This window comes from Salvia hispanica, chromosome 4 (genome assembly GCF_023119035.1).
Source record: "Salvia hispanica cultivar TCC Black 2014 chromosome 4, UniMelb_Shisp_WGS_1.0, whole genome shotgun sequence".
Taxonomy (NCBI): domain Eukaryota; kingdom Viridiplantae; phylum Streptophyta; class Magnoliopsida; order Lamiales; family Lamiaceae; genus Salvia; species Salvia hispanica.
Window position 1 is genome coordinate 33,357,675 of NC_062968.1, and position 12,950 is coordinate 33,370,624.

At 34.7% G+C, this 12,950-nt stretch overlaps 2 protein-coding genes, 1 non-coding gene and 1 pseudogene across 3 annotated transcripts; all 4 read left to right on the forward strand.

Moving 5' to 3' along the window:
• Nucleotides 1-688: 688 nt before the first annotated feature.
• Nucleotides 689-760, forward strand: TRNAD-GUC. Its single transcript has one exon. It is a non-coding gene; the product is annotated as a tRNA-Asp (tRNA).
• A 2,504-nt stretch (nucleotides 761-3,264) lies between these two features.
• On the forward strand, nucleotides 3,265-4,194 carry LOC125223825 (probable glutathione S-transferase). Its single transcript, XM_048127120.1, has 2 exons — nucleotides 3,265-3,631; nucleotides 3,724-4,194. Exons 1-2 carry the CDS (start codon nucleotides 3,323-3,325, stop codon nucleotides 4,072-4,074), a joined length of 660 nt encoding a protein of 219 aa, XP_047983077.1. The 5' UTR covers nucleotides 3,265-3,322; the 3' UTR covers nucleotides 4,075-4,194.
• Nucleotides 4,195-6,066: 1,872 nt separating this feature from the next.
• Nucleotides 6,067-6,885, forward strand: LOC125185179 (annotated as a pseudogene).
• A 4,716-nt stretch (nucleotides 6,886-11,601) lies between these two features.
• LOC125221641 (probable glutathione S-transferase) lies at nucleotides 11,602-12,569 on the forward strand. Its single transcript, XM_048123821.1, has 2 exons — nucleotides 11,602-11,975; nucleotides 12,060-12,569. The coding sequence occupies exons 1-2, from the start codon at nucleotides 11,667-11,669 to the stop codon at nucleotides 12,408-12,410; spliced, it is 660 nt and encodes a 219-aa protein (XP_047979778.1). The 5' UTR covers nucleotides 11,602-11,666; the 3' UTR covers nucleotides 12,411-12,569.
• The last annotated feature ends 381 nt before the right edge of the window (nucleotides 12,570-12,950 follow it).

The following is a 12,950-nucleotide window of genomic DNA, read 5'->3' on the forward strand; positions in this document are numbered from 1 at the left end:
CTAAAATATATTCAAATCTTATCTATGAAAATAGTACAGCAAAGAATAAACTCTATAGAGATGAATTAGTGAAGAATGTAATGGAAGAGTAAATTTTAAGCAATAAAACTCCAAGTCAATCCAATATATAAAGTATTCTATATATAGTTACACATTATGAGAATGTATTTGTTTGAGAGGTAAAATTAGACGTGGTATACTTACCTAGGATATTTATACTGTAATATATTTCGACCCAAATAGAGAAGCCCAAAATGCTTGAAAACGAAATTAAGGGCAATAAGTTTATCAGAAGTACTTAAATAACTTTGGATTCGTAGATATGGCCAAATTTCATTGCCTATTAGATCCAATAATGTTCGAACAACATATTATTGTATTATTGAATGGACCATTTATACTCCCTCCGTCCCACAAAGATAGTCCCACTTTGACCCGGCACGGGTTTAAAGAAATGTAATGAAAAGTGAGTTGAAAAAGTTGGTGGGATGTGGGTCATACTTTTAAAGTATTGGTTTTATAATAAAATGTGAGTAGGAATGAGTGGGTGGAATATGGGGTCCGCTACCAAAAATGGTAAAAGTGAAATGAGACAAACTTTGTGGGACGGACGGAAATGGAAAAATGGGACAATCTTTAAGAGACGGAGAGAGTAATAATGAAAACAGGAAAATAAGAAAAACAAGATGTCGTTGTAGTATAGTGGTAAGTATTCCCGCCTGTCACGCAGGTGACCCGGGTTCGATCCTCGGCAACGGCGTTTTTATTAATCCTGATGATTGATTTGTGGTAGTCTCAAAGATGAAATATGGTAAGAAAATACCCAATTGTGCAAAGGTAATATGTTTCGATATTAAAACAGGGAGTACAAGACTGTTCTAAAAATTTCTAAGTTGTGTTTAATTTTTTTCACCTCTGATAAAAAAATACCAAAAACAGGCATATGAATTGTCAGATTAAAAATAAGAAATCATTTTATTCATTTAACAGGAGTAACAATTGTTCAAGGCTAGCTGCCGACTATAATGTGACAATCGCTGAACAACTTAAAAAAAAATTCATTTGGATCTCTTTCCACATTCAGAAGTTCACACAACTTTCGTTATATATAAACTGCTCTTCCATCAAGAATTCAAACCAGATTTATTTTTCGTGGTGAGAGGTAGTAGTACAATGTACTTATATTGTCAATTTGGGTTAATTGGACGAAAATTGAAAATTATAAACTAATCAAACTGAATATTGTTGAATTAAACGGTCTAAAAAAAGTGAATTAAGAATTCTTGAATAGATTATAAGCTAATCACATTGAATATTGTTGCAAGTATTAGGATACTAGATACCCAACTTGTGAATGTGGGTTGGAAAGAAGATTTCATGAAAGCAAGAATCGAACACAATATACAATGAAGGATTATTGAAAATCAAATCAAAAGAATATTTACTAGAATTAGAAAATATATTTCATGTATACCTAGAATTGGAGCCTATAAAATGTTGTGCAACAATCGGCTAAAGATTATCAAAGCATAATATACAATGTATATGATTCTTCCAGTCTTTTATTTTCTATATTTTATTTTATAATCAAATTGAATCAATTGATGTTGATATTCATTTGCTTCTATGTCCATCATCATTAATGAGTCAATTTAGCTTAGATTTAATAGTTGTAGCATGATAGATTAAAATGCTACGATTTGGTACGTGTTTATAAATAATGTTAAAGAACACTTGTATCTATGTTTATATATTGATTTTAATTTTGACAATATTTTACGGTACTAGAGTCATAGCATCTTTTTTTAACTTATTCAATCTATAATATTGAACATTGAACAAGTTTGCCTTCCATTTAAGGTGAAGACCTTAACCAAAACCAACATCACATACACATGACAAACACAAAAGGCAAAAAGAACTGAAGAAACAAAGGAAATAATAACAAACAAATTAATAGAAACGCCCCTTGCAAACACGAACCGAAGCTGTTTAAACTTAAGCTTGCAATAACTCAAAATTATGTATATTAAGAGCATCTCCAATGCCAGCTAGCCGATTCATGTTGCTAGCCGGTCGGCTAGCCGAACCATTGCAGCAGGCCAGCCCGAAATCGGTGCAAAAAAGCGGCGTGGGCTAGCCGATCGCCTGGCGCTGGCTGCCATTGTAGCGTGCCGATCACTTGGTGTGCTCCGGTCTCGATGGGCGGCAATTAAGGGTCCAACGCGTTTGTGGGATGTCGAATGCGTTTCCCAAATATTGTACACCCGCATTATCATGCACAACATGATCGTCGAAGACGAAGGCGTACAACCGACTAGTTGGGCCAATGACGATGAAGCCGGTCCAAGCCACCGGAACGGCCACCCCTAGCGTACGACGTGGGGTACCTCTCGATGAAGTCGGCCGCCTCAAGGAATATGCCGACATGCGCCAAGTGGATGCTCATATTTAACTCCAAAAGGATATAATTGAAGAGTTGTGGGCACGGAGGACTGCACGCACGATAGTTTTTTTTCTTTATTATGTAATTTTTTTTTATCTATGTACCTTCTTTTTTTAATGCAATTAATGAATTTTCCCGTATATGTCTCGTAAATTTAATTCCGTAATTTAATCGTAATTTTAATTCCGTAAATGTAGTATTTCTTGAATTATTTTTATTGCGGCTGACCTATGGCTGGCCTAAATCTGATGTGACAGGTAGATATTTAATGCTGCTGACTTGGCAGAGAGAGAGAGAGTGGCTGGCCTATGATTGGCCTATGGCTGACCAATTTGCATTGGAGGAGATGCTGTAGGTGTTCGATTTAATGGAGTAAAATAACTATAATTAGCCAAAGCCTCGAGAGCCAAGTGATTAAAAGCAACGCTGGGGCTCACATTGAAAGACCATCTGACGTAGGTGCGTGCGCACATGGATGAATCTTTTAGATATTTTTTTCAAACTGAAGAACATATACAACTCACAAATAAATTAAAAAAAGCACCACTATAAAACATATACGTAAATATAAAAATATAATCAAAAGAGCTACCAGTAAAGAAATGCAAGGATTAGATATATATACAATGCAAAAAATATTAAGAAATTGACGATTTCAAATCGTTCGGTCAAACAGGGTTGTTAGTACACAACTTTTTCTTGGAACAAAATACATTTTTAATGTAGTACTACCTTTAGTTGCAAGTTTTTAATTCACTGTGTCTTAATCTTAGTGAACAAGTTTGCCTTCTCTATAAGTGGACCTCCAAAGCTAAGAATAGTAACACATCCACCAAAATAAAGCTCAAATACCATATACATAGATACAGATACAAAATGTCTGAAGTGAAGTTGTTTGGAGCTTGGTTTAGCCCTTATGTGAAGAGAGTGGAAATGTCCCTCAATTTGAAGGGTGTGGAATATGAATATATTGAAGAAGATCTCAAAAACAAATCACCTCTTTTTTTACAATACAATCCAATTACCAAACTAGTACCTGCTTTAGTCCACAATGGCAAACCCATTTTTGAGTCCAGTGTGATTCTTGAATACATCGATGAGACTTGGGAAGGTCCCTCTATCTTTCCCAAAGATCCCTTCGACCGTGCCATGTCGCGTTTCTGGGCCAAGTTTGTTGAGGATAAGGTACCAAAATTAAATCCTTGTGTGTGTTTTTTTTAATCGTGTTTCATAATTTAAGTTAAGAAAGTAAATTAATTATAAGTTGATGATTTCAGTGCTCGGATCTGTTGTGGAAAGCGTGTTGGAGCGCGGGAGAGGAGAGGGAGAAGGCAGCCAAGGAAGCCGAAGAAGGGCTCACGATTCTAGAGAATGAAATTAAGGACAAGAAATTCTTCGGAGGCGAAAACATTGGACTGGTAGATTTGGTTGCCAATTATATTGCACTTTGGAATCCAATTCTTCAAGATGTGGTTGGATTCCACGTTTTGACACAAGATAAGTTTCCTAATATAAGCAAATGGGCTGATGAATTTTGTAACGATAGCTTTGTTGAGAAATATATGCCTGAGAAGGAGAAAGTGAGGTTGTGGTTGAAGAGGGCTGTTGAGACTGGCAGTCTATACTAAGAGTGATCTGAATATTGCAGTGTGTCTACCGTTTATTTATAGAAGATAGTATTTTCCATGTATGGTTGTGTTCGAATAAGACATTGTGTAATGACAAAGTTTGGTATTTGTTGGAGAGCATATGTTTTCGTCATTTTTTTTGTTTGCTTTCGTGGGCATACTATTGATATAATACTACCTCCATATTTGAAAAATGAAATTTTTTGATACAATAGAGTTTTAATAGTAACACTAGAATTGAGATTTACCAAAATATCCATTGTCATCACACTAAGAACGTGGTAAAGAGGATTCTCATACCATTACTTTAAGACGTCAAAGTTTATATCATTCTGAATCGCTTTGCGTTTATTTTCTAGTATGAGATAAAAAAACACTCTAAATAATAAATTGTGTCTTAATTATGTTCTTCTTTTTTATTGTAGTAGAAACATTTCTTTTCGATATGGAGATTAAGAAAATAATGTGTAATGTATTAAATAAAAAGATAATTAATAAAGTAAGAGAGAGGAAAAAATAGAGAGAATAAAATAAGAGAGAAGAATAGGCGAGAAGAGTTGTGTTGACTTTTACTAAAAAGAGAAATTACTCCACTACTATGGAATGTACCAAAACGGCAAAATGACTTCACTACTATAGAACATGGGGAGTATTCGATTGTATCCGCTATTTGAACAAATTACTTGATACCCGGTATGTTTTAAAATTTTACTCCATCTATCCCATCTCAAGTGATTGACTGCTTTTCGGCACGTGTTCGAGGAAAATGATACTCCCTCCGTCCCAACTAAGTTGAGTCGTATTCCTTTTTGGGATGTCCCAACTAAGTTAAGTCATTTCCTATTTTGACAAAAACAAAACATCTAATCCCTCTTACTTTATTCCATCACATATTTTACTATCTCCTTATCTTTCATACTTTATTCATCTCTCATACTTTTCAACACAATTTCTTAACCTTCGTGCCCAAAATTTTTGACTCAACTTAGTTGGAACGGAGGGAGTAATAAATAGTTAAAGCAGAGAGAAAGTAAAATCATTAATAGAATACTCCCTCAGTCCGGCATTAGGAGTCTCGGTTAAGTTGGGTGCAGGTTTTAAGAAATGATTTTTATATATTAGTTTTATAATAAAATATAAATAGGAATGAGTTAGTGGAATATGAGGTCCATCACCAAAAATTGTAAAAAGTGAAATTGGATAAATTTTGTGGGACGGACGGAAAATGAAAAAATGAGACAATCTTTATGGGACGAAGAGAGTATATTTTTATGGGACAAATGGAGTATAAAAGTCAAAGTACTGCTACTAGAGAAATACGGTAAATACTAGTGCAACACAACTCAGTATCAATTGTAGTAGTACATTATTGTTCCCCCTACGAAATAATCTCATAATCTGTCATTTTAGAGTGTCCAGAGTTTAAAGTCCCACTTATATTTTCCCGTTTTAAATAATAGACTGCAAACTCTACTAAATTCTTGTTCGTATTCTACTAGTATAAAACTAAAAATTAAACCTATATTCTATAGGGTCTGTTAAATGTCAACTTAATGAAGAAAATTGAGTTGGAGAGCCAAATGATTAGATTAAGTCAAAGCTGGGTAGGTTGTGAGATCAGCCCCTGCGTCACTCTCCCGCTGAATGCGCTCATCTCTCTCCTCTAAATGCGTGCGAAACTGCGAATCGGAGACCATTGATGCGATCACCTACTTCTCTGTATCTCAATTGTTTCCTTGCGCCGCCAAATAAATATACATAAATCACTTTTTAGAGAACCTACAGTCTTCGTCAAACATCATATTTTTAATAACCACATATAGTACTACTATTTCTTATCTTAATGGAGTAGTTTGCTACACTATTTTTACAACTGGCTTATCGAACAAGTTAGACTTTCTCTAGAATAAGTAGACCTCCAAAACTAAGAGCAGTAGTAGTATAACACATCCAATCCACCAATATAAATTTAAAATAGATACACACACAGAAATGTCTGAAGTGAAGTTGTTTGGAGCTGAGTGGAAATGGCCCTCAATTTGAAGGATGTGAAATATGAATATGTTGAAGAAGATCTCAAAAACAAATCACCTCTTTTTCTACAATACAATCCAATTACCAAGCTAGTACCTGTTTTGGTTCACAATGGCAAACCCATTTTTGAGTCCACTGTTATTCTCGAATACACCGATGAGACGTGGGAAGGTCCTTCAATTCTGCCCAAGCATCCCTATGAACGTGCCATGTTGCGTTTCTGGGCCAAGTTCGTCGAGGATAAGGTACAACAATTAAACCTTTGTTCTTTTTTATTATGTTTCATAGTTTAAGTTAAGAAAGTGAACTATAAGTTGATGATTTCAGTGCTCGGATCCGTTGTGGAAAGCGTGTTGGGCCACAGGAGAGGAGAGGAAGAAGGAAGCAGAAGAAGCACTGAAGATTCTAGAGAATGAAATCAAGGGCAAGAAATTCTTCGGAGGTGACAACATTGGATTGGTAGATTATGTTGCCAACTTTATTGCATTTTGGATTCCAATTCTTCAAGATGTGGTTGGATTCCACATTTTGACACAAGATAAATATCGACAGCTTTGTTAAGAAAAATCTGCCTGAGAAGGAGAGAGTGAGTTCTGCGTTGAAGTTGGCTTTTGAGACAGGGAATCTCTACTAGCACAACAGCTTCAATGTGTAATTGTTTGGTTTGCGTTACTATGGATCATGGATGGGTAGTGGTTGTCTGTTTGACTAAGAAATTGTGTGGAGTTAAGAGTTTGTTATTTCAAATTACGTATGTTTCCAAGATGTTTCTTGTTATTACTTCTGATAAACTTATTGCCCTTAATTTTGTTTTCAAGCATTTTGGGCTTCTCTATTTGGTGACAAATATCTTATTATCCTAGGTTTAAGTGTACCACTCTAATTTTGACTCTCAAACAAATACATTCTCATAATGTGTCACTGTAGACTATTGAGTAATATTATTTTTTGGATTGACTTGGACTTTTATCACTTAAAATTTACTCTTCAACTTACATTCTTCACTAATTCATCTCTATAGAGTTTATTCAATGATATATATACACAACAAAAGGTAAATCATTTATACACTGAGCACTTATTTTCATTGATTAGATTTGAATAGATTTTTGGAATGATTAAGCTCAAATTTCGCCTCAACATACTACTGAAAATATATATATTTGGTTGAATTGTGTTAAATCGATCAGTATGTTGATTGGTTTGCAAATAAATAAACAAACAAACAAATATCGAATATAATTTTCAGCGTTATAGGAATTTTCAACATAATTTTGAATACAATTTATGACCAACTTGGATAAGGCCAAATTTCATTGCCTATTGGATCCTTAATGGCAGTCGAACAATGATCCAATTACTGTTGTTGAATGTTAGTATTCCGTTACGTATACACGAAAGAAGAAGAACTGTAACATCCCGAATTTCCGAACCCTAATTTTAGAGCCCTAAAATTTATTATTGATGACGTAGAAGATGTGAATTATTTGATAAGTGGATTTATTGCATGAGCTTCTTTGACCGAGAAGTTTGAAAAGTCAAATTTGTTGACTATGTGATGTGGCACGTGATTTATTAAATTATGAGGTGAATTAATTGTTTGAGGGTGGGTGAGAATATTAGAGAAAATTTCCATAAATACTAGCCATTTTCGACCCCCTTGATTTTTGAAGAAGAAATTCTATTTTTCTGGATTTAATTTAATTCTTGGGATATTTATCCAAATTAAATCCAAGACCCAATTATTCCTTATTCTAAAGAGGGAAAAATCGAAACCCCCTTGTTATTTGGTGATTTTCGAAAATCACTATGTTGGGAAGGAAGAAATTATTTTATTGTTTAATTGATCCCTTATTTGATCTCCTTCCATACCTAGAATTAAAATATTCTACCAAATCTTTCCATACCTCAAGAGACCTTGCCATATCTATTTTAGTTGATATTTAAAAATCCCTTCCTTATATTTACAAGACTAAATACACGCCTAATTCATTCTTCCAAGGGGAGATTTTTAATATTTTATTTTTCTCCGTGATATTTTATTCTACTCCGTAAAATATACCAAAAACAAAATGTTGGCTAATTGGGAGCCATATATTTCGAAAATTACATGCCTTGATACCCTAGTCTATTTTTGTTAATTCTTCTTTCCTACTTCACAATATTTATTTATTTAATTGTGGAGAATGAAATCTTACCAAATATTCTATTTTAGTTACCTAAAGATAAGATCTTGTTGAGCACTATAAATAAGAGAATCCCTAACCCTAGCCCCCATAAATTTCGCCCCTCTCCTCTCTCCCACTCTCTCCAATTTTTTCTTCCATTCTCCAATATTTTTGTCATCTTTTGAAGAAGAATTGAAGTTTGATCCAAGAATCTTGAAGAACCGAGTCTAATACTTTGTTTCTACCGTTCGTTTTTCTCAAAAAGGTATTCTTATATTAATCTTCTTCTTGCTACTCGAAACCTCTTCTTTCTAACCGATTAATCGGTCTTCTTGAGCCCTCATGCATCTTGGTTGAGTGAAAGTGGGATAAAGGGGATATGGGAATATGTTACATGTGTGTGGCGTGTGTGTGTGTGTGTGTGTGCGTGTCGTGTGTGTGTGTTGTGTTGGTGTAGTGTGTGTTTGATGGCTAAATATTCTTGTGTGACATATGTCGATGTTAGATCTAGATTGGAGATGCGAATAGAACTTGTGTGATAAACATGATCTTGATTGATTAGTAATGATAAGATAAATCGATGGGAAAAAGGGAAAAGTATTGAGACATGCATGAGTAAGAGTAGTGTTGAACCTAATTTGTGATATGTGCCTATGTGATTAAAAGGTGAAACTTTGGTTGCGAAGCCGGATAACGGAATAGCGAAACTACTTGAAATCTAAGCAGTCGAGGTGGGCTTTACTCTTAAAACTCTCTTTTATTTTGTCAAAAGTATTGATTGGTGTTATAAGGGTGGTTTAACTGTTATGCCATGCCCATGTTTGCTTTATTGTGATATTGTGTGCCTGATGCCTAGTTTGTGAGTTCGCGCCATTGGGCTATAGGGCTATGAATGTGATTATACGAATTCGGGTCTGAGTATGGGCCGCAAACCCTACCAGGCTGTGTACACGAGGGGATCGGGAGCCGTCCTTGCTAGTCGGCCGGTCTCGTGGGCGAAAAGTGTGGCCACACTTTCGTCGCACCATGGAAAGATTGTGATTGTGAAAATTGATGAGAAAATGGGGAGTTATTTTGACTGGCCAGTCTATGAAAATATATTTTGTGATACTCGTGATATTCTCTTATAACTGCTTAAAACTCGAGTTCACTTGGTAAGGGTGGCATAACTTATAAAATGTTTTGGCAATGAGCTCACTGAGTATTTCAAAATACTCAGCCCTGCATGTGTTTTCCTTATGTGCAGGTTGAACGATGACGAGCGGTGGCGGGTGTTGAGCATGATAACTAATTAAGATGGATATTTTGAACTTCAAGCGTAGTTGTGTCCTCATACATAGCTACTCTTTCTCTTGGTCGTCTTCCGCTGAATTTTGATACACTTTAGGATTTGTTTTTGGGATATTTGCATCTTGCCTCCGATTTGAGGCCTTAGCCCTTTTCTTGTGATTTTTATCTTGGATATTATGTCGTACTCTTGAGATTTTGATCGTTATTTAAGATACCCCTTTCTCTTTCTTATTCAAGCTTCTAGGTTAAGTTGTTGCTTTACTGCTCTGATGTTTCCTCTAAATGCTATGGTCAACACTCTTTAAATAAAACCCTAGCCTATGTTTACTTCTTTAGAGTCCATTTGGTAGCAGCCGCCGCATTTATTGTACCCTAGGAGGGCGGGCTGTTACAAGAACATTAAGTCGTTGTAGTATACTGGTAAGTATTCCCACTTGTCACCAGGGTGACCCGGGTCGATCCCCGGCAACGGCGATTTTCATTTTAAAATAAAGGCTGTTGCACCATATTCATCTTTTTGTAACTTATTCATTCTATGAACAATGAACAAGTGTGCCTTCCATATAAAAAGAAGACCTTAACCTAAACCAACATCACATGCACGCAAAAGAACAAAAGGGCAATGAACAACAAATAGACACGCTCTTGCAAACACGAACTGAAGCTGTTTATAACTCAAAACTTAATACTATCACTTGTATATTAATAAAGGTATTCAATTCAATGGAGAAAATTAACTAAAATTGGGCAAAGCCTCAAGAGCCAAGTGATTAAAATTTTAAATAAACGCTGGGGATCTTGATGAGACCATAACTTGCGTAATGCATTTTAGTTTGGGGGCATCTCTCTCCCTAAAAAAACATTATATATCCACATTGAAATTCGAGAGCATTTGATGCAACCATCACCTACTCCAAGCTATCCTTTCTCTACTTCTGACGTAGGTGCATACGTATATAAATCAATTATAGATGAAATTTTTAGATATTTTTTTCGAAATGAAGAACAAATACAACTCACAAATAAATCAAAACAGAAAAACCATGTAGTACTATAATATATGCACCTCTATTTTAAAATTAATTAATATTGAGAATGATAAATAAAAAGAATTAATGACATAAATGTGTACTATATTCTCCCTCCGTTCCAAAGTAATGGAGACTTTTTTTTTCGGCACGGAGATTAAGAAAAATTATGTTAAGTGAATTAAGTAAAGGGATAATAAAGTGGAAAATGAAAATGGTAGAGAGATGAAGAGAGAAAAATAGTAAGAGAGAGTAAAATAGGTGTGGGAAAATTTGTTAACTTTTACTAAAAATGAAAATGACACTATTACTATGAAACGTACCAAAATGGCAAAATGACTATGTTACTATGGAACGGAGGGAGTACTAATTTATAAAAAAATATAAAATGTTTACGATAATAGTTAAATAAAATAATTTTAATTGATTGTCATCCGATTAGCCCACTGAGCTAACTAGAAATCTGAACGTTTAGGGCTGTGATCGTAAATTTAATCTGATTAGCCCACACCCAACTATTCCAATAAATTGACCTGGAAGATGGGCTGGGAGGAATGAAATCCCTATCCACATTGTACCCCACGTTCCCACCGCTAAAATAAATACTCCTACATGCATATATCCTTTCTCTATTTCTGACGTACTTGCATGCGTAAATCACTTATTAGTTCAATTTTTTTAGGTATTTTTTCTAATTGAAGAACAAATACAACTCAGAAATAAATAAATAAAAGCTATGAATAATATAAATTTTCTTATAATGTATACTACTCCAATTGGTAAGAATTTTGTATTCATTCAAAAGGAGGAATTATCAAGCTAATTTACGTAAAACGTATACGGACATAGAATAATATACTACTCCTCCTTAAGAAATTGACGATTTCCAATTGTTCGGTCAAACTGGTTGTTAGCAAAACTATTTTTAACATCTTAGGTGCAAGTTTTTAATTCACTCTGTCTTAGTGAACAAGTTTTCCTTCTCTATAAGTAGACCTCCAAAACTAGGATTAGTAGTATAACACATCCACCAAAATAAAGTTAAATACATAGACATAGATACAGATACAAAATGTCTGAAGTGAAGTTGTTTGGAGCTTGGTTTAGCCCTTTTGTGAAGAGAGTGGAAATGTCCCTTAATTTGAAGGGTGTGGAATATGAATATATTGAAGTAGATCTCAAAAACAAATCACCTCTTTTTCTTGAATATAATCCAATTACCAAGCTAGTGCCTGTTTTAGTTCACAATGGCAAACCCATTTTTGAGTCCAGTGTGATTCTTGAATACATCGATGAGACGTGGGAAGGTCCTTCTATCTTTCCCAAAGATCCCTACGACCGTGCCATGTCGCGTTTCTGGGCCAAGTTCATCGAGGATAAGGTACCAAAATTGAACCCTTGCCTTTTTTTATCATGTTTCATAATTGAAGTTAAGAAAGTGAAGTAATTAAGTTGATGATTTCAGTGCTCGGGTCCGTTGTGGAAAGCATGTTGGAGTGCGGGAGAGGAGAGGGAGAAGGCATCCAAGGAAGCGGAAGAAGGGCTCAAGATTCTAGAGAATGAAATCAAGGACAAGAAATTCTTCGGAGGCAACAACATTGGACTGGTAGATTTGGTTGCCAATTTTATTGCATTTGGGATTCCAATTCTTCAAGATGTGGTTGGATTCCACATTTTGACGCAAGATAAATTTCCTAATATATGCAAATGGGCTGATGAGTTTTGCAATGATAGCTTTGTGAAGAAAAATATGCCTGAGAAGGAGAGAGTGAGATTGTGGTTGAAGAGGGCTTTTGAGACTGGCAGTCTCTACTAATTAAGAGCGACTTCAATATTCCAGCATGTGTATCGTTTATTTATAGTGTCGTGTTTTAATTATGGGTACGATAAATAGTTTCTTATCTATGTATGCTTGTGTTCGAATAAGACATTGTGTGATATATATGTCAAAGATTGGTGTATTTGTTAGAGAGCATATGTTTTCGTCATTATTTGTGTTTGCTTTCGTGTGCATGCTATTAATATCTGTCTTAGAGGAAATGAATTGGTATCTAAAAAAAGGTATTGGTAAAGTAGTAACTGGGAGGTTGAGAAAAATAGATAAAGTAAGAGAAAAGAAGATAGTAAAATAATAGAGGAAATAAGGTTGATAGATTGTGGGATCTATTTATTAAAATAAAAGGTTTACAGAGTTTTTATTTTTATAAAATGGACAAAAAAAAAATAGTTTATAATTTTACGAGATGGAGATACTAAAATTATTTTTAAAATATTTTTCTTGTAAACTTTATACTTAACTCTAAAAGTCCCACATTATATTCTTTACTTAGACTCAAAAAAGAGTTTAAAAAATTAA